The 21,525-nt window shown below is 37.1% G+C and overlaps 2 protein-coding genes and 1 long non-coding RNA gene across 15 annotated transcripts in view; 2 read left to right on the forward strand and 1 right to left on the reverse strand.

The window, feature by feature from the left end:
- ACSS3 (acyl-CoA synthetase short chain family member 3) overlaps nt 1-4,782 on the forward strand; it is a 69,611-nt gene extending 64,829 nt beyond the window's left edge. For 4 of the 5 annotated variants that reach the window (XM_039570190.1, XM_039570192.1, XM_039570191.1 and 1 more), the window contains 3 exons: nt 3,368-3,467; nt 3,551-3,726; nt 4,000-4,782. In XM_039570190.1, the coding sequence (XP_039426124.1) occupies nt 3,368-3,467; nt 3,551-3,726; nt 4,000-4,065 (342 nt within the window). In that variant the 3' untranslated portion in view covers nt 4,066-4,782. Of the gene's footprint in view, nt 1-3,367; nt 3,468-3,550; nt 3,727-3,999 lie in introns of those variants that run through there. The other variant, XM_039570193.1, reaches the window with a different exon arrangement.
- Nucleotides 4,783-7,740: 2,958 nt separating this feature from the next.
- PPFIA2 (PTPRF interacting protein alpha 2) overlaps nt 7,741-21,525 on the reverse strand; it is a 296,049-nt gene continuing 282,264 nt past the window's right edge. For all 9 annotated transcript variants that reach the window (XM_010413748.4, XM_010413749.4, XM_010413746.4 and 6 more), the window contains 8 exons: nt 20,250-20,279; nt 18,645-18,820; nt 17,708-17,805; nt 15,750-15,925; nt 15,587-15,655; nt 14,478-14,637; nt 12,855-12,947; nt 7,741-9,196 (listed from right to left, as the gene is read on the reverse strand). In XM_010413748.4, the coding sequence (XP_010412050.1) occupies nt 12,889-12,947; nt 14,478-14,637; nt 15,587-15,655; nt 15,750-15,925; nt 17,708-17,805; nt 18,645-18,820; nt 20,250-20,279 (768 nt within the window). In that variant the 3' untranslated portion in view covers nt 7,741-9,196; nt 12,855-12,888. The remainder of the gene's footprint in view (nt 9,197-12,854; nt 12,948-14,477; nt 14,638-15,586; nt 15,656-15,749; nt 15,926-17,707; nt 17,806-18,644; nt 18,821-20,249; nt 20,280-21,525) is intronic.
- On the forward strand, nt 12,947-14,294 carry LOC109143254. Its single transcript, XR_002043289.3, has 2 exons — nt 12,947-13,565; nt 14,233-14,294. It is a non-coding gene; the product is annotated as an uncharacterized LOC109143254 (long non-coding RNA).

Genomic DNA, 21,525 nt, shown 5'->3' on the forward strand with positions numbered 1-21,525 from the left:
AAGTGGTGTTAATGCATGCACAGCAAATTGCTAGTTAAATGGGAAGGTGTTAAGAAGACCACAATTAGCTCCTCAGTAAGATGAGTAAATACAGAATTAGAGGTCCATTGAATCACCATGTAATTGACAGTCATCTTGTTGAGCAAGTATGTTATCTACATTTACACTATAGCTGCATTACAAGCTTAACAAGTTTTTCCTTAGTGCTTTGACTAAGTGTTCCAGCTCTGTTATGTTCCAAACAATTAGTTCCTTTGTCTAACATATTTGTTAATACTATTGGAGCTCCGTGTTTGCTGCAATGCAGTAGATGTTACAGTTTACCTGGCCAATCAGTGAATGGTAGCCATTTTGGGAACCTCATCTTGTGTTGATCCATTCCTCTCTTTGGTCTGTAAATCTGTGGTGTCCCTTCTTGCCCCTTCCTGGAAAAAAAAGCCCTTAATCAAATCTTAACTATCTGAGGCAACAGACTTGAAACTGGGGAATCTCTTTGCCCTGATCATGATGTTTCTGTCTGCTGCCATATTTGCCATCCATCCTTGTGCTCAGTGATACCAGGAAAACCATTTCACTTCCTCAAGTTTTTTATTACTTTTAAACAATTTTTAAATGTCTAGTGCTGTTTCTATTCTTTTCAGTTGTTTTATGAAGTTCGATAATTTTCAAATTAGTATTTACTGATTTCAGTCATTTGAAGTTAGCATTTGAAAAGTCAAAGGCATGTTGATAGAACTTTGGATAGACTGAAGAAAAATACTACAATAACTGCACTATTCCAGCTAACCATAAGACTTATGAATAAGTGACAGACTGGAATGACAAAAAAAAGCTGCAACAAAACAATCTGGCAACACTTAAGTCTCCACCTTAGGAGTCCTGTTGATGCCTGGTAGATAATTATAATATTTGATGGTAATGTCAGATTATTGTTGATCTTTTTCCTGTGTTCCTGTGGAAAACAGAATTTACTGTGGTTGTAGACTTAATAGTCTACTTTTCCATAATTCATTGTCTTTTCCTTTCCTGTTTTGGGGTTTTTTTGGTTATATATGTCTATCAGGTTTCTCTGGCCATATTCAAGAAGTGAGAGCAGGAAAAATGGATATTGATAGCAGGATATGGAATGCATTACTGAGGCTCTGGCCTAGAAGTGACCAAAGTGCATTAAGTGTATATGATGCATTGAAACACTGTAGGGATTTGGACTTGCATAAGATTCATTCCTATATGATTTGTCAGTGTGGATACAATGACTTTTGGACTGCACCTGAATTCAAATGCATTTGTTTACATTCAGCTTTTTGTAGCATGCTCTTCTGCCCTTCTAATTCTGGGATAAACCCAGTGCACTCTTCTATAATTAGCTTGTGCACATCCTATTTAATTCCTGTGAAAAATAATCCAGTTTCAAAAGCTGTGCATAAATGGTCATGCTTCAGTGCTTTGATAGAGCATGCATCTACTGTTAGGTCAGTGTTTTCCATTTGCCTTTTTTCTGGCATGGGACATTTCTAGGATCATAGTTTGTGAAATGAGTGTAGCTTCTGACAAAGTGTGCTAGAAACACATTGAGCAAATTTATTTTGCTAAAAACTACTTGGTGTATTGAGACAAAGGACACAGACTCTGCTGGATGCTAGTAAAGCAGCAAGTAAAGCCAGTTTATTACAGAAATTTATTACAGCATTTTTAGTTCTCTAAGTTTGGGACAAATTCCTCTACTTAGACTTCCTTTGCCCCCATTCCCATAGCAACACTATCAAGTCCTTGCAGACACCCCGTTGCACCAATGGTGACCTCATCCGCATCATCTTTACGCCAAAGTGGTCAGGTTGTGGTGTCCTCTTCATTCTGTCTTTGCTTCCTATTTCTTGCCTTGAGTTGTATGTGTCGCACAGTTTCTACTGAACCAAGGCTAGAAGATCTATCAGCTATCAGCTTCCGTTGCTGTCTGGCTCCTGACAATGTGTGTTGTACTGACCATGACGCATGGAGCCAATTTCTTCTTCCTGTGTTGACTATAAAGCCTAAGGATGATGAAATCTGTTTTGAATGTGGGTTGTCATAGACCCTTTGAATTGTTCCTTCTCCCATCAGTTTCATAGGTCATACAAGAGCCTCCCTTTTGTTAATTGGAACAGCAGGGATTAGCTTTCTATTCTTTAAAGGTTTTTTTTCCTGTCTTCTCTGTGCTTTTTCTGTCTTTCTCATTTTCACACCATTGTATGAGTAGCCAATGCAAATGTGGTATTCCTACTTAATAAAAACAACCAAAAAGTGGCTTTATTCCTAAAACTTAGTCATCCCATTGCCTTTGATTTTGACAACAGAGTGCGTGAAGTTCAGTTATTAGCAAGCGCACAGCCCTTGTGTGCACAGATAAATTAAAAAGCACAATCACATTATGTGGCTTCTGTGTCAGGGTCAGGTTAGGTCCTCTTTGTGGTCGAGTCCAGAGGACTGAAAAGTGCTGAAAGCACTGTTGACAGCAAAATACCCCAAAGTGCACTGGAAAGAGCCAGTTGCTTTGGAAGAGGATTCACAACTGCTGGCATCTTAAGGCCAGCTTTGTCTCAGATTTGGTGACATACATCTTGGTATGTACAGAGACATCCTGGTGACTGTTTTCCAGGATGTGAGTATCTCAGCTGGCTAATTGGAAGGAAAAGAGCATCTCTTACTTTTTTTTACCTAAAAAAGAGTTTGAGATATTTTATCAATGTTATGTTGTGTAAACATGTTGTAGGAAGGAGGGAGCCTCTGGTTTAATTCCTTTTTTTGTCTCAGGAAGCTGAGACCTAATGTTTCCAAGAGAGTGAGCTGAGCTAGGCTGGCTGCAACCTGAAGCTTGGCATGTATTTGGCCTTGGTTGAAACTATGCTTTTATAGCAGCAAAGGACAATAAAATAAGAGTCAGAGAGAACGAACCAATACAACTTTATAATTCTTTATATAAATAGGAGTGCTTCTGTGGTTTTGGTCCTTACTCCATGCATTTAAGTCCCGTGTTACTCATAATGTTAGACAAATGTTGTTTGTTCCAGCAAAGATCTCACTAACAAAACCAAAGACGTGATACTCTTACAAAGCTGTAAGGAAATTACCTGTGGTTTGTTCAGTATTTCTATTTTGTGCTGCCAAAGTTTTTATTTCTTCTGTTAGTTTGAAAAACATGCGTGAGTATATATGGAAGTATATACACGTGTACATCTTGAACACATGTAATTGGAATCCTGAGGTGTAGCATCCTCTTGCTGTCAAAATGTAAGAAAAAGCCTATGTTTTATGTTTCTGACTATGCCATTTTTTTCACTGAAATGTTATCTATTATTAGTTCAGTTCAGTTTTCTTTTCTATCCCCCAGTGTATTCTCTTCCATCCTGCTGTTGCAGACTGTGCTGTTGTGGGCCAGGAGGATCCTTTAAAAGGACATGTTCCATTTGCACTGTGTGTACTGAGACAAGGTACTGAGAGCTCACTGATAACTGATATCACTAACACTTGCAAAAGTCTCAGAAGAGATAAAGGATTTTACCTTCTTCACTAGGTATTAAGACACAAGAGGATAAGATTTTGGAAGAGATTGTTGAACGAGTTCGGACCAACATTGGTCCAGTAGCGGCTTTCCAGAAGGGGATGTTTGTGACACAGCTACCTAAAACACGCTCTGGCAAAATTCCACGTTCTGCTCTTTCTGCACTTGTCAGTGGAAAGCCATACAAGGTAAGTTGGAGATGTTTGCTTCAATGAATTAGGCACAATGCACATCCAAAGGCACAACATGGTGGTTTTGATTCTCTTGACTGTTCTGCAACTGGTCTGTAACTTCAGGTAGTATTTTATGTTTTATTTCTATCGTAGATTATCCAAAAGATTTTCTTGTTTCAGAGCTTTACAGATACCTTTTTCTTGATTGCTTTTGAAGTACAAATTTAGAAGAATCTCTGAATGGAATTCTTATCTACTATCACATGCTTCTGTATTCTTCCTTTTCAGATAACACCAACCATTGAAGATGCTAGTGTGTTTAAACACATTGAAGAACTGCTAAAGAAAAATTAAATGGGGCAATACATAATAACAAGCATTTCAGTTATTCAAGTATACAAAGAAGCTTTTTTTTTGTTAAGAATACCACATTTTAAAAACAAGTGATGATTTGGGATTAAATATTTTTACGGCAGTAACATTACTGTGTTCTTTACCGTCTTGCTGCAGCCACTGACACATATTAAAGTCTCTGCATGCTGTCAATATATGCTGGTTATTAAGATGGCTAAGAATTGCAAATAGAATTCATACATTTCTGTAGTCTTAAAGAGAAGGAGTCATTGGATTATCCATCTTATATGGTGTCATGTAAGCTTACATTTCAGTCTGTTATTTTATAATGTGACCAGTAACTTGAGTTTAGCTAAAGCAGCTTACAAAAGGTAAGTCATGAACAGAGGACAGCAAAAACTAGGAATTCAATTGTGAAAATTGTTGCAGACACAAATTGTTCTTGTAAATTATAAGTATTTGTCTTTCAGATTTTTCTAAAATTAAAAATTTCAAGATTAGTTCTCTTGATTACAGTTTCTTTTTTTTCCTAAATCTTTCGGCTATAAGTCAGATTCCTGTAATTTTTTTTTTTTACTCAATAACTTTCTGAAGAGTCTTTTTTGTAAAATGATAAATAATTGCTGGCTTTCAAATCTCTGAAAATCTTGATTTGTCCACAGTAATATTCAGAAAAACCCATGTATGTTAAATAAAGACAGGCATTTACCCTTTGCATTTCCTGGTAATTTTTTTTTTTTTTGTGGTTTGTATCCCTTATGATAAGGACAACTGGAATGTGCTTTTGCTGCCATAATTAAACATTTTAGGCTGAGATACATATAACCAAGAAATTTAGCAAATATGGATACTAAGCAGCCTATTCTGGACTTTGTAGGCCATTTCAGACTTGTTACAGAGTTCCCAACAAGCCAGGGGATGGAGGATACACTTTCTACATAACACTACTTCTCAAACTTCAGGTATTTAATTGAACAATATATGTAAAAGTCCTTTTAAAAATAAATGCTCCCAGTAAAGTTTAAAAGTAGAGAAGTTACCCAAACTCAGCAGTGCTTACCAGGGGAAGAAAGAGTAAGTAACAGACAAATCAGATGATGGCGTTGCATAAGAGAGGTCCTCAAAAGAGTCCAGAAATACTGTGGGGGGGGTAGAGGTAAGGATGATATCCCTGTAAAGTGATGAAATAAACCAACAGATTGATGTAGGAGCTAAAAGGTGATAGGTGCCACTTAATATGAGCCATACCCTCGTGGTGCCTTGTGCCTGTCATGCTTATGTGGTGTTGGTGAGCTCTACCAGTTACATAAGAACTAAATCAAATGTCTGTGTGTTTTTCACTAGGGACTGCAGACAGCTGGGCCAGTCACGTTGAACCAGGTCATACAGTTGTGCTAAAACAGCCCAGTTTGAGCCTGTGCTGTGCCTGTTTCTTGCCAAATCATTGTGTAAGTTACCCCCCTCCCTCTCAGCTATTCGCTTTAGTTGAAAATCACAATCTGAACAGGGAATAAAACATGCAAAGACTGAGTAAAGGCTAATGATGCTTTATGGTAGATATGCTAAGTATATAGGTTGGTGATTTAAAAGTGAGAATAATTTTACTCTTCAGAGATGTCCTTATTACTTTCTTGAAGTACTTCTTATAGACATGGCAGTTAGTGTAAGGTATTATTTTCTTCTGGATGGATTGTTCAAGTACAAAGGCTTTAACAGGAGGCCCATGCGGAATAATGGACTGGCTTGCAGGGACTTTTTCCATTTCACAATGCTACAACGTAGCAACCTGTGCTGAACAGTTACCGAGCAGGAGGGAATTCTTGGGAGTTGTCAGTGGTATGTTTTTTTTTTTTAAATCAGTGAGACACTGCAAGGGCCTTACCACAGAGAAACTGGCACATTCACAAGGTGTGTGGCCATTACTATAACAATTAAAGGTGAGACATTGTTCTGTATGTTTGCTATCGTTACGTTGGCTGCAGCCATCATGTAATTGCAAAAGTAGGGGAGGGGAACTAATTAGTGAGAGCAAAAACTCTCTAGTAAGGATCCTGCAATAGATCTAGGTGAAGAGAATTAGTTTCCTAGATTTGCATAATTTTCCCAATGATAGCTCATGCTCCTACACCTGTTTCTTCATTTGTAAGGAAAAGTAAACTGCTTTCTAGTTTGGGTCACTTCTTTTAAGGAGGTGAAAAAAACCCCACAAAACCCCCAACAGCATTCGTGATAGATATTTAGGCATGCACTTACCTTTCTGGAGGGCTATGTGCTTACATTTATATTAGCAAGAAACAATTATCTTTCCTCTGAACTGTTTATGAAGAGCTTCAATAGGTAACATTCTTAAGGTGTCTCCGCAACAAAAATATATTTGTAATAACTTCTGTTTTTTGAGGAAGCCTGAGCTGTTTTTTTTAAATGTTCTCTTTTTAACAAAAAATCTTGTGGGTTTTTTTTTTTCTTTCTATTTTGGTAGGAGTCATTTTAGATCAAGACTTGTATTTTAAAAGAGAAGGACAGAGTGTTCAGGTGTGCTCACTATACTACCATGCTAGTAATGCGGAGGATTCTAGAAATGCCAAATGTCTCATGCATCAACATTAAGAAAACCCAGACAAAGAAAGGCACCTTATTGCAGCAATACAGTGTGGCTAAATTACTGTTTCATGGCCATTACTTCTGTTTTCCAGAGGAGCCTTTTGCTGAGGAACTGCAGTTGCAGAATGCTTTGTCTTTAGCTTTGAGCTGAGCTCAAGAAAGGAAGAAGTAGTTACCCTTGCACATAGCTCTTGTGCTGCCCAGCAACCTGGGTATACCATTGAGAAGAACAAGCCCATTTAACAAGTGGTAGGACAGCAGTAATTTTCTTAATTTTGTTTTTAGAGAGAAGCAGCAAGTGGGTAGATTGGAATGGTCAGTGAGTTATTGAATCTTGGCTGGAAGAGGCAGATGTAGTAGTTATTGTCAGTGTACTGAAAGGGGAGCCAAGTAGGCAACATTTAGCATAACCAGAGTTTCTAGCTGTAGAAGATAGAGCTTCAGCTTGTATGAGGGATGAATTAGGAGACCTGATATGTTATCCTTAAATCAAAACTGAAGTCACAATAATACTATTTTAAATTCTTCTGGTATGTTTTCTTCCACTGTGAAATATATAATTTGGGGGTGCTGTATTCCTGGGGCAGGATAACTTCGATTGGTCATAATATCAGGCTCATTCTTTTCCCCAACACACTTTATTTCCCTTTGCCCCCTAAGTTTTAGTGTGGGCTTCAAAAGGAATTCTTCAAAACAAGAGCTGGTGTTTATGAGGGAACGTGTATTCACAGGATACTGCAGCCACTGACAGTGGTGTTTGCATTGCTTTATTTTGTGACATTCTGCACTAAAATAATCCAAAAGGAGGCTGAGGGAGGAGAAGAATGTTGGTCAAGTCTGAGGAACTGTGCATACAAGAGCCCTGACTTTCTACAGTTGTGCGCTACAACCCTGCCAGCACTTTGCACCCATCAGCAAGATCTGTGCTCCCTCTCGTGGCAGATTCTCACCAGTAAATCCATTGTAACTCGTCCCTGTTAGTGCCAAAATGTGCTTATGCTTAGCTATGAGAAGCAGCTGGTTTCCAAACTTAATGCTACTATCTACCAAACTTAATAGACTTATGAACGCAAATAGCACTGAATTCTTTTTTTTATTGACATCGGGGGAGAAAAATCTTTCACCATCTGATTGACCAAACTTTGCCAAATAAAAATAGACAAAACAAATGTTTATGTACGTGCAAACATTGCAGATCAAACTGCTAAAAGAAATAACTAAAAGACAGGTCTTGAGCTAAGATAAAGCAGCAGAAAAATAGCAAATAGGTAAATGACTATTAAGTAGGTCTTACTTTGAAACTTCCCATTTAAACAAAGAATAAACAACAATAACACCACCAAATAAAGCCACAGCAGGTAATAGTTGCTCTTCTAAACTTTTATACACTATATATTAACCACTCTGTCTTTCAGTTATTTCCTCTGATAAAACTGACTTCTGTGAAGTCTCAGCAAGGCCATCTTGGCTAAAAGCATAACGTTAGACAGGAGCCTGCCTAATGCCCTGTTAGAATGAAGAAATGGTGGGGGTTGGCTTCTCTTTTCTTTCTTTTTCTTTTCTGAATACATCTGGAAACAAGAATCTGATTCTATGCAAATCTTAGATTTACTTTTCCAATGCTGGCTGGTGTTTGAAGATCCTGGAACGAAAAGGTGGCTCTTGGTAAAGCAAGATTCTTCTTGGTCCACAGGTAACATAGAAGAGAGTTTTTGGCTTTTTTGTATAAATCATGTTTTATTAAATTGCCTTTTTTTTTTTTTTTTTTTTTAATAAACAGTTCTTCTGGGTTTGTTTAATAGATGAGCCATAGTGGTGCTTCTCTGTAGGTATGTGACATTTCCATTTTGTCCTTAGAGGTCTGTTTTGGCTTCAGTTCCAGGTTATGTCATTCTATTATACATCATCAGAGGCAGGTGTTCAGCTTTAAATATTGACAGATTTTTCTCAATAGGAACATGTTGAAGCTTCTAACTCTGCTAAACATATTCATTTGACTGTTACAATCCAAAAACGGTAAAAATGGTGGAATGGAAAGATACAAACAGTATTATTGACACTGTATTGTCAAATGTTTGCACTGAGACCCCATGTACCATAGATTTTATTTTTAAAAAATCATATTTATATCCATTTACATAAGACTTACACATTTGAAAAGAAATACATACACAGTAAATACATAAATGTCTAGTATTTTACAATAAAACAGATGTAACAATGTAAAGATGAGTGGCTTCATTTGATAAAAGCTTTGGATGTGCACTACTGTCAAATTTTTGATGACAGAGATGCTGAGAGAAAAGGGGGACATTGTTTTGTTTTTCTTCTTCATATTTTTTTTTAGTAATTTAGGTTTTTTTAATTCTTGTTTTAAACTAACCGGTACATGAAAGGAACATCATATCTGTTTGTATGATAAACCTTACGTGTTCTCTTCCCTATTATCCTGTTCTTGCAGAGAGTTTTAATGCTCTTTTCCTAAGTAGTGGTAGTGCACTTCAGGTCAAGTAGAAGAAAGAGATGACATCTAAGAGAAAAGAATAAACATTAATCAGCAAGATTATAGGATTCTAATTCAGTCTAAAGTGCAATGACAATAGAAAATATAGCACTAAGTAGTTTAGTAACTAAGTTACTAAAACATGGGGTTTGGGTATCCGAGAGAGGCGTGCATTTCTTTAATTTTAAATCTGCAACATAAACTTACTAATAATGCATTTTAATCTTTTACTAGTTGTCCTCAGTCAAAACAGACTGCTCCTTGTGTTCATTTTACAGTTGTTTTCCTGCTGTTTTGGTTCAGCACTGGGGTTAGTTTCCTGAATCTGGAGCCCTTTGCCTGTTTGGCACAAGGATAAACGCACATTTTCAGTGTACAGACCTTGCTGATGTACTTCGTGGTGGTTCTTCCTAATTCACTGCAGCTTGACAGCATTTACCTTTTTCACCCTGATGCTTTCTTTGCTATGGACCAGCTGCTTCCAGATTATCATTCACATCTTTTTGGAACGCTGCTTGTCCATTTGTCTTTACAAATCCTCTTTGGAACCATACACAATTGATTTTGCCAAATCTCCTTTAGTATTTCATTAGAATAAATGTTAATGTGTTCTATTGCTCCAGCTTGTGGCAAGAAATCTGTCCTTACTGACCGTTCTGACTTGGCAATGACAAATGTTTTAGAAGTTAAAAGTGTTGGGAAAGCTTGGATAGTGTGAGTCCCAAATCCACTGGCTGTGTAAGGGCATTGCAGCTGCTCAGCTGGGCCACCACATGTAGCCACCACAGCAGAAAGTTTGATGGGTCCTGTGTGCTCTATAGTAAATTTCTTTGCAATATTGAATGGCCAGCACCAGCAGCCTTAACTATTCTTAAGCTTCTGATACCGAGTGCACTAAAACAGGTGCAGAGTATGCTCATATAACTGTTCTGAGAATGTCTGCTCATGGTTTCTGGCAGCTCATTGTAGTCTCAACAAATGTTAAAAAAATCACCTGAAATGCAATTTGAAAGCTGCTTCACAGCTGCTGTGAAGAAACACTATAAAGACATTGGAAGGTTGTACCAAACTGATGTTGTTGGCACAAACTATTTTGAAATACAAGACTTTGACAATCTCTGTAAGAGAATGTCTCTATAAGAGCAGCAGAATGCAAGAATCTGCAGCCTGCTGTGATCACATACCATCTGCACATGGAATCCATTTCCAGCTTTCTTTTTGGCCTGCTTTTTGTAGACATGTTCACTTTTACTGTATTAAAAACTCTCTTATCTTGCATTGTGTGGTAGCTTGTCCAGCTATCCCTCCCCTCTGCTGCTTAGTTCCTGGTTCTGTGCATACAGATACTTCAGAGCAACACAGCTGCTGATGTACTCTTGGCAAGGTGCTACAAAAGCCTGGATCTCAGTCTAAGCTGGATCTGGAAAATTCCAGGAGGCATGTTGTAATGAATAATCTTCCCTTTTGTCCAAGTATCAATCAGCTCCTTCCATGAAGAAGGAGTTCCTGTTACTCAGGAACTGTGATGACAAAATTCTGAAAACTCCTCTGTTGTCCTTAAATCTGATATCTCCCTCTATGAGCAGTTTCTGTTTATGCATTCTTTCTTGAGTTGCAGGAAATTTGTTTAAATTTTCAAGTGTGATGTAACAGTGAAGGAAATATTTTCCCTGCATGGTTTTTTTGGGGGGGGAGGGGTGGGGTGTTGTTTTGATTTTTGATATAATGTACTGGAATCCAAAATTATTTTAACTTGCTCTTTGGTTTCTAACCTGCATGGCATTTTGAAATTACCCTTACAGAAAGTGCATATACTAAAGTTCCAGTTCACACCATCTTGTTCTTCCTCTAAAAGGAGTATATGGTAAGTGGAAAGAGAAATAGTAGTATATTAATGGCAGTTAACCTCATATATTAGCTTTTACAATGTAGATGCAGATTCGATAGTCTTGTAGACCTCTCAAGCATTTAAGATTAGGATGTAATTGGCAGAATAGTGGACAAGCAGCAAGTACTGATGTGATACATATCACTGATACTTGAAACACTACTAATACTCCAATAGTAATTGAAGTTAACTTGTATAGATATACACATCTTTTTGCTCAAAACACACAGCTCCCATACAGACATAGTGCCAGAAAAGTCTGCTGCTTTATTTTTATTTGTGCTTTGTGACTTTTTAAATAATTTTTAATATAGTGGGAATAAACAGCTTGGATCATCTTAAATTAATTTTTGTTAGCTTATCAGTTTTCCATTTCTGCCTTTGTTGCACTCTTCAAGCCTCACCTGGCCCATTACTGTTTGCCTAAGAGACAGATTGGTGTTTGAACTTCTTGGTCATGCTTTATTGCTTCCAACATTGCAATTCTGAAGCACATAGGAGAAAAGGTTCACATCTCTGCCTTCAGTTTCTGTCACCACTGAACCCTGTGAGAGTCCTGTCATTGACTTTACTGATACAACACCATGCTTGAATCTATACATGCATACACATAAAAAGATTTCTGTAGTTCATGTGCTTCATGATCATCTTTGTAGAACCAGCTGCTAAACTTTGCTTTTTCAGAAAAACCAAACCAAACCAAAACTAACAAATAACCACACCCCCCTGAGCTTATTTTTTCAGGGGTGGCACAAAAAGTTCCCTTTTTTACTAAGATTAAGATTTTATACTTTTGCAGTCTTTTGAAGATCTGTGAAGTGAGGCTCATGTCATCGGTAGGATATTGAGCAGTCTACTTTTCCCACCGTTAATTTGCTATTCCTAAGCACGTTTTGAACCTACACAGAGTTAGTAAAGCCTTGATGGCCCCAAGTCTGTCCCAGTCTTGGGAATCAAAAAAAAAAACCAAAAAAACCCCAAACATTTTTGCAGATCCTTGCATGTCTTGCCTACCATATGTAAAAGCTATCGAAGCATGTTTGATGCCTGGTGAGGTTTTGGTGATATTCAAGTATTTTTTTTAGCTGCCTTACAATTCCCCAAGTAACTAAATGGAAACTTTTACTGAGAAAATACTAGCATAAAATGGTGCCATATTGATGTAAGTACCATCATGTGCATATTTTTTGCAAAAGTTGGGATAAAATAGAAAACTGTATTTCCACAGAACTCTGGAACAGTGACTGTGATATTCATAGCCACACTCAGAAGATATATGGTGAAAAATTTAACATGAATTCCAATACTAAATTTGATCCAAAGTTGCATCTGGCTCAGATTATCCTTTCTTTGTCAATTCTGAATGATTTGAGAAGTGCAGGAATCTCTGTAATAGATAAATTTTTCAAGATTTTCTGTAGGTGTAAGTCTTGTTCTAACTTTATGCAGGTACCTGATGTTCTAAATTGAGTCATAGCTTTAATTAGAAGTATTATAGAAGTAAATAGAAGTAAATCTCTTCTGCTTTACTAGCATTGCCCCCCATTCCAGCTCCTAGTAGAACTCTTTCAAGTTCTCATAAAGTAAGTTCATTCCCTGTGCCTTCTGCCATTTCCCCAAAATATTATTGTTGGTAGCATCCTCTGGACTGAGCTTAAGACTGTTGTCTTGACCAAATGACCACCCTAGTGAATCTTTAATTCTGTTCTCTGCTCCATGCTGGTTTTTGCTTGGATAATGTGGGGGGTAGTGTACAGTTACAAAGAGCTTTCATGATGGCCCCTACAGAATACTCACAACAATTCAGTGCTGGCTTCTTTGCTAGGCCTTGTCAGCATGAGTATGTGCGAACTGTTGAGCTGTCTAACCTCTGCAGTCGTGATGAAGCAACTGCAAATTGGGAAGGGAGAAAAAAAAGGAAACAAACCAGAACCTCTTTAGAATCATCAATAAAATGTATCAGTCTGTTTACCGCTGGAAGGGTGGCTGATAAATTGCTCTGTGGCTTTCTCTGACATAATGTGGGCATGGTCTAGTTCAAAATTCAGCATTTCTTCACATCTGATGTACTGTTGGAATCTGTCTAAAGGAAATACAGTTTAAAACTCAATTTTGTCTTTATTTTGTTGTAAGTCCTAATGCTCTTACCAAATACTATTGCATTCTTACTGCAGATAGGAAGTCAAATCCTGGATGAAGATACAGGTCTTCAAAATTGCTTCCCTTTAAGTCTACTGAGTTCAGTATACTCAAGAATTATCTAAAAGACCTCAAGTAAATCACTAAATCTCCCTTGTGCCTTAGTTCCACATCTGTAAAATGGGAATATCATTTTCTTCATCATACCATGAATGGAAGATGAAATACATGAATGTTTATAAGGTTCTTATATACTACAGTAACGTGGGCTATGGAAATGCCATGGGAGCTAGGAGTCAATGGAATTCAGTGATGCAATCAGTAAAGTATTCCATCTGTAACTGCAACTATAAAGTGTTGTTTTTAAAGGTGAGAAACTTTAATGGAATTTAGGTGGCAATACTGTCATACCAAATTCATTAGCAAGTTACAGGATGTAATCTTTACAAGCAGAATATTAAATTACTTTGAGATAAGTCTATTCATGAACCTAAATCCTGTAATGATGAAATAAATGGCTGTATTTTAAATGGGGCAATCTGTGTGCTAATACTTCTCAGAACTTCAGGCAGGTATACTTGGCTTTATCTTCCATATACCTGAAGGAATAGCTGTGATGGGATTTGTCTCCTCTGCCTGCTCTCTTACAATAATTTTAAAATTTTACTTACTTTTTAATTATGATCTGCTTGTTAGTTTTCCACTCGTTTCTGAGTTAGCGCATCTTTTGGAAAGCAAAAGATTTCCAGAGAAAATTAAGACTGATATATAGTAATTCAATTAGTGCCTGAATTTCAGTATTTGCTAACTACCCATCTGGTGGTAACTCTTAGCAACTTCAATTATTTGACAGTCAAGGCTAAGCTGTTTAGATTAAAAGTTAGGTAGGAAAATAAAGGTGATAGCCCGTTCTAATTTCCTTCTCTAAAACACACTCCACCTGCTAGAGAGCCTGATAGGATGAAAATTTGCTTAGGTATTACATAGTTGAAAGTTAATAAATTAATTCCTGTCTTTCCAAATGTTTCCTTTACAGATGTAGGATAGTGAGATGGCCCTTTTTTTGTATTTTAAACACAGTCAGTCTGAAGCAAACCTGAAAAAACAATAATATGCCAAGTCAGTGCTTTTCCATTCCCTAATTCAACTCTCCCAGACTCCGTTCATCCTAGTTAAATGAACACAGTTGTTGTGGTGTGAGGCTGACATGCATTGAGTCAATCTGGCATGCTAGGACGAGCCTGGTGCTTTCCAAGAGGAAGTGCAGAAATGAGTGCATACCGTCGCTCGCCATCTTCCGCGACTGCCCTGAAGTGGTGGTGAGCCGGAAGCCGGCCGGCAGCGTTTCCGATGCGCCCGGCATCATGCTGATCCCATGAACCTCGCGTGGGGGGAACTGCCGGCGCCAGGAGGGGCCGCGCCTAAAGTTCTTGTCATCGCTCTGTCGACACAGAGTTGTATTTGATAAAGCAAAATGAAACATTTTGATTAATTATCCTGCTGTGTGCTCTCTCTACCACTGCCAAATGTATTCCACAACAACTACCCTGCTCTGTTGCACTGCATCCAGTCACTGTAATGTGTTTGAGACATGCTTGTGAAAGTAAAAGCTTTAGAAATATTAAATGCTGGGGTCCAAAACTCCTCTTAAATCTTTAGCTCGATATAGTCAAGGGGTTTAGTATCAGCTAAAGTAGAACTTTCTTATACAGTGACAGAAAGTGGTTTGTTGCTGCATTAGGAGGCTTACATAAAGTATTAAAAAAGGATTAAACACTCATGTGCATGCACAGAATTCATAGGCATCTGATATTTTCATCAAGTCCTTAAAAGTTTTATTCTCCTCCTGTGCAGAAGTCCAAGACTTGAACACTTTTGCACTGGACTCTTACGTTAAGATAAATAATTTCCATAGTTGAATTTGAGATTCCTCTTCCCAGATAACTACCCCAAATCACACTCTATTAATATTGATTAACTTTGAAGAAATTTGAAGAAAAAAAAGCAATAAAGATCAAACCAAAAATCTACTTTGTTATTTTTAAAAAAGGTGTAAGTGTCCTAGAGAATAGACTGCACAGGCATCCCACCCACACACATCCCCTACCACCTGCTCTGGCCAGCAAAACTTCCACTCCATTCTTCATGTTTCCCCTCTGGAAAATGTTCATCTTAAGGTAAGAGTGCAGTGTCAAATTTAGCATCCAAGATGACCAAATATGTAGCCAAACTGAGGTTACTTTAAAAACCTTGATGGGCATTACTACATTTTTTTAAAGCTGTAACTGACTGTTTTTAACATTGTGAAAATTAACATGTCTTCATGCATTTGATTTAATTTTAGTGTTTTATTGTGATATTTTATAAATACTGAAAATAAAATTAATTACTTCCTCAAGTCGTCTTTCAGTTCCTAGTGCTAAAAGGTTGTTGTATTCTCTCTCAAGGATCTGCCGTGCCTAAAGATACCAAAGTAAACAATTAAAATTGTTGAAGATGAATAAAAGGTAATAATGGGTATAGATTAACCAGAAGTAGTATAAGCAAACTTGCCTGTGTGTTTTGTGTTGGAATCTGTAATAATAAAGCTAAACTGCTGTAGTCAAAGTTTTCATCCAGTGCTATAAGTGAACCATGTACACCACTTTCTAGAATATTATTTGCATATTCTCGGAGGCCAATGGCTTGTATCCAGCGTATGACTCGATCGTTGCTCCATACCAGCACATCTATAAGGACATAACACCAGGTCAGTCTCCTGATACCTGTCAACTTCCAAATTGTACAGGTGCATGTGTGTAGAGCTGTGCATGAACTGTGGATGTCTTACTGCTTGATTTCTTACATGAGGAATGCCAGCAAACTATTCATATAGCTTTAGTACCTCCTATTCCAAAACTCTTATGTGGTTTTAACTATCTTCAAGTAAAATGTTTATTCCAAATAATGTTTCCAAAGGAGAAAAGTGCTTGCAGAGGGGATCTCCACAATGCAATTCCTCCCACATCCTATATATACCCTTTTCAGTTTGTAGGCAAGATGTTACAGGGCAATGCCACAGGAAAAATATCCATTCCTCAAGGCTTCACTTGGGAGTTTTGTATTAAATGTCTTGAGAGCTGCATCAGCACCTATCATTTTCTAACATGCCATAAAGTAAAGGATTAGTTCACAATTTTAGAGACAAACTATTTTTAGTGCAGACAGCTGGTAGAGTTGTTAAGGTCCATACCAGTTACAAAGCTGAGGCAACAAAATGAGCTAGTAAACCATTTTTGAAGATTTCACTATTGTACGAAGGTATCCTGCCCTGCCTGTAAGATTAAAAAAAAAAACAAAACCAAACTTATGCTGATCTTTTTCGTTGTGAGTGGGAGAGTACTGAGTTTTCTGCTACTAAGTGATGAGGCTTTTTCCTGAACCCTTACAAGTCCAGCTAGTGTGGCTGTTCTGGGAGCAGAATTTCTCCATCGCCTGGCTGAAGGCATCCCACTCTTTGGGGTCAGGATCAGCTGAAACACAGTGGCAGGCAGAGACCAAATCCTACCTGGGACCATGAATAAATGACCAATGCATGACAAGGTGAAGGAGGCTATGGATTATTACCCTTGTCCTAGCAGGAACCAGCGCTAAAGCCACACCAGAATTTGAGACCAATACCCATTTCCCATATGTCAGTCTCCAGCTAGACCCACTTGGGCTGACTGGCACTGATGCCTGCACATCCAAGGCAAAGTCTTTGCATTAGTGCATGCCTTGAGCAAATGCACACTGTCACTGTAGGCCTTCATCTTTTTTTTTTAGCTCTCCTAATCAGCATTGTTCTTGAGAAGTGCTAACTGCTGTAGTCACTAGAGCTGGAAAAGCTCAAAGGAATCAAAGGATTCATTTCTGATAGTTGAAAAAACCCAGCCACCCTAATTGTTATATATAAAAAGAACCATGTAGTAAGCATGCAACCGCTCTAGAGAGGTCTACACAGAAAAAATCTTTATAATCAGCTGTGAAATCTTCTAATAAGGCCAGTTTCGTCAGGAGCTATTCTTATGTACCAATCAACTGCCTCAGTGGTCACCCCTCCAAGCAGCATTTTCTATGATACATTCTGATGTAAGAAACCAAAGGCGAAGGTTTTCACAAGCTGGAGTGTAGTGTTAAAGTCCTGAGTGCTCCCATGTTTTAGTGTTGCCCCCAGCACATATCACTGAGCTGCAGACTGTTTGGCCTTCTGCTTCTGAGCCTGAAAGAGGGTCAGATAAGATCCATACCCAAAATCTGATTTAGCAAAACGTATGTATCAAACCACCTCAGAATTGCAGCCCCAATTTAGCAAAGTACTTAACTGTGCCTAATTTAAGGAGATAGGACGTGTTCTGAAGAAAGATGGACTTACATTAGTTTTGCTTAAAGCACGTGCTTAAATGCTTTGCTAAAATGGCATGACAATGGGTTAACAGCATCAAGCTTCAAAAGAAGAAACATTCCCAGTATTCATTCCCAGGAACTATCACCTTTTATTTCATGCTGACTCATTTCTCTTCTCTTTTCCAGTTCTTTTCTATCATAATTCAACCTCTTTAAACACATGATTCCATATTGCAAGCTTGTTCTGTTATTTAAAGAGAAACATTTACAGAGTTAATAATTTTGAAGATAGGAACATATGTAGGATGTATTTCCTGCACTTCGCATGAGGTGTTTCATGGTGCCCATGTAAGAAAGCTTGAGAACAGAGGGGAGAGCAAATACAGTAAAAAAACTCCACAGACCTCAGGAATGAAATGGAAAAAACCAAAATGAGTATGTTTGAATAACTGTTTTAACATAAGAAACCCAAAGCATTAAAAGAATATTCAGAAAAGGTCAGCCCTTGTGAGCCGTGAAACGTTTTGTCAAATCAGGCTTTAAAAAAGTGACAAATCAGACAGTATATTAAAAAGAAATCCACTTCTTGTCACATAAACCTCATTCTCCCTAAAGTCTAAATGCCTTTATTTCCATACTTTCAATTTAGCTTCCTAGCTATATCCCTAGGTGACCCAACAACTGTCAAATTGCTTGTACTGTTAACAGCTTTTATGTGCTACACACAATAGCTTTTCATTATTATAAGATCTCAAGGCTTCAAAGCTTAGTCTAACACTTTCTGATACTTCACACCATTTAAATTATTACTGTTTCTGTATTGTCAAGAGTCTATTGATATCTTAATGGTTCCCTGCTCATTACGAAATTTATCTGTACCAGTATCTTGGTTTTGAGAGATGTGATTGCAATGTGGTTGCTATTACTAAAGGAATCTCTCTATTCAGATTTCTGACAGTCAGCCCTTGCTTTTCTGTGTTTTTCCACACCAAAACAACAGCAAGTGTTTTTATTCTGTGCAGCACTGAGCACTAGACAAGACACATAAGCGTTTTTATGGGTGTAGTCTTTATGCCAACATACCGATGAAAACTATCCACCATTTTTAGGTGCACACGCAGATCTTTCTTTGTCAGGTGGTCTAACATCCTCGCATCTACCAGGCATTCCATAAAGTAACTTCGGTACTGAGGTAAACCCAGGCTGGGGAGCCATTCGTTACCTATCCATTCATGGTTCATATCACCATAAGCCAGGGTCTACAGAGAGAAGAAAACGGAGAGGGGGAATAAATTCTTGAGTTTGTTCAAGACTGCACTACAGACTGAAAACAAGATATGTCTGAAAAAAAAAGAATTCTGATTTTGCTTTAACGTTGGAAGAGGGAGCCACTGCGAGATATTTGTTTTTCCTGTTGTATCTTGTTTTCTTATGTAAGTTTGAAGGAATGTTTTTCAATTTTGAGTTTTAAATGCAAGCAAACTTGTCACACAATCAAAATGTGTATCTTTCATAATAGTACTTGCTTTCAATTGACCTTCTAGAATATTTATGCCAGGCAAATCCTGAAGTGTGAACTGTTAATGCAAACATGGCTCCAGGGGATCCACTGAGGCTTATGTTACTGTTTAGTGGGGAGAAGAATTTCCTAAATAGGATCTATGACACTTCATGGCTACACACCTGTAGTCCTTCAGAGACTAAAAGTTAATTTCAGTTGTTTGGCACTCAAGCTTACATTTTAATGAGATATTTTCAGCTGTGAACAGCTTAAACCTAAGTGCATATGCAGAGCTCAAGAAATTAATTGAAGCTAGTACTCAGGCTTCATTGTTCAGCTAAAATTTCACTAGGGTGAGGAAAGGAGTATAAGAAAAAAATGTGCACATTGAGCTATTTTTATATGAGTTGCCCTATTAAGATGCAAAATAGATTTTTACATCTCATTGTTGTTAATTATTTTGTACTACAAAACAGAACAGAGAACTGATAAGTTGCAAGATTTATGCTTCCCAAACAGGATCGTGCTCAGGATCATTTTCAAGACTAACTATCTCTTTGTTTTTGTTTTTAATGTCATTATAAACAAATGAATAACACAGTGTAAACCAGATGGATATATTATCTATGAGGGAAAATATACTCTCCTTATGTCTCATTCTTGTGAGGTTTTGAAAGGAAAAGGAATGTCATCAGTAAAGATTGCAAGATCATGTGAGAGTGTGCATATATTACAGAGAAAAAAAATTTAAAATGTAGCTAATTGAAAGTTCTAACTAAATTATATAATACTATTTGTGGACTGATACTTGGGTGTGATTTATACAATTGTTCTAAAAAAATCATTCAGTATAATTGTAGAAAAGTTAGCTCTCAAATTCATGGCGTATTTAATTTTCCTATTCTGAAAAATGAGGAAAATACTTCTACTAGTTTTAGATGGGAAATAGAATATGTCTCTGGAGTGTAGGAATTTCTTTTGTGAAAAATATTCACCAGCATATGTACCTCATTCTGCTTTACCTAAAACAACTGTCCAGAGAATATATTCTTTGAAAAAAACTCTACATAATTCATAATTCAATCATTGAGATACTGTCAGAATATTATATTCCACTACACATATTGACACACTCAATTACATTATTGTTAACTTTCAGTTTAAAAAAGTCATGTGAAAGATCATACCTGAGCCCAGCTGCCTTCTTCAGACTCTTTCTGTATTATCATCAGGAAGCAATTAGTAAAGCAGGTAAAAAGACAATAAAAATTAGTTATAAAAGTATGTGATATTCATATGCACATTCATGAAAATGAAAATCTACACATAAAGTGCACGAATAAAATAACTCTGGCCAGTGGCAATGTCCTGGACTAAACTACCTGAAAAATTACAAGACCAAATCTATAAAATGTAGCTGAGTTTTCAAGGTAGAAAATCATTATATCTTGGTGAAATTATACCATTACAGCATTACTTAAACACTCTTCATAGTTTCACAATTAAAACACATTTATGTAAAAATTTGGGCATTACTGATGTGGTTTTTTGTTTCTAGTTTGATTTTGAAACATTCACAATGAAAAGCTGTCTTCTTAAGAATGTATTGTAAAGGAGCTTTTTACATAACATTTTTTATGGCAAAATTATATTTTTCTGGCTGGCCAGTTAAACAGGATCAACTCTACTTCTGGTCAGTTCAGTGCTGTTATATTTGCATTTATCTTTACCAACAATAATAAAACTGGAAATGCGCTCAGTTTAAAAAGAAAAAAAATATTGATGGGAATTGGCTTCCTTACTACTGATGAGAAAACTTCAAATGCTATAGCAAGCATAGACTTCTAAGAAATAACTCCTTATTGCATCAAAATTTAGCTCCAGTACCTCTCCCACCATTTATGGATTGGGCTGACTATAACGTTTGCCAAACCGAAGATAATTTTTTTCAGAGATCTCACTGGAACATGTATCATGTTTTATAAGCACCTTTATGGAGTTGTTATGATGTAATGTTAAAAACCAAAACCTAAGTAACATATGTTGCATATTGAAAAAAAAAGGCTTACTTTAGTGTTTAGGGAGAGGTTTGACAAAAATCAATAAATAAATGACACTCTCCATGCACCTGAAATCAAAGATCATGAATACCCAAGCACGGACATGAAAGACTCAGCATAATGAAGTTGTCGAATGCATCATTCTCAAGCCTTTTCTTATTTCTTTCTATATCAGCAGATACAAAACACTGTTTAGAAGAAGAGGGAGTAGATTACAGGAGAAATGTTGTACCTGTAACCATGACAATTTCATTTCATTAAATGAGGTTTCACAGTGGCACTGAGACTATTACATATGCTGAAAGTCCAATACTGGTTTTAGGGTCACACAATTTTTGTGATGGCAATACAGGTTGTAAATTCTTTTGCTGAAAGATAATGTAACTGTTCTTTAAATTCAATT

The sequence above is a fragment of the Corvus cornix genome, chromosome 1A (assembly GCF_000738735.6).
Source record: "Corvus cornix cornix isolate S_Up_H32 chromosome 1A, ASM73873v5, whole genome shotgun sequence".
In the NCBI taxonomy this organism is placed as follows: Eukaryota; Metazoa; Chordata; class Aves; order Passeriformes; family Corvidae; genus Corvus; species Corvus cornix.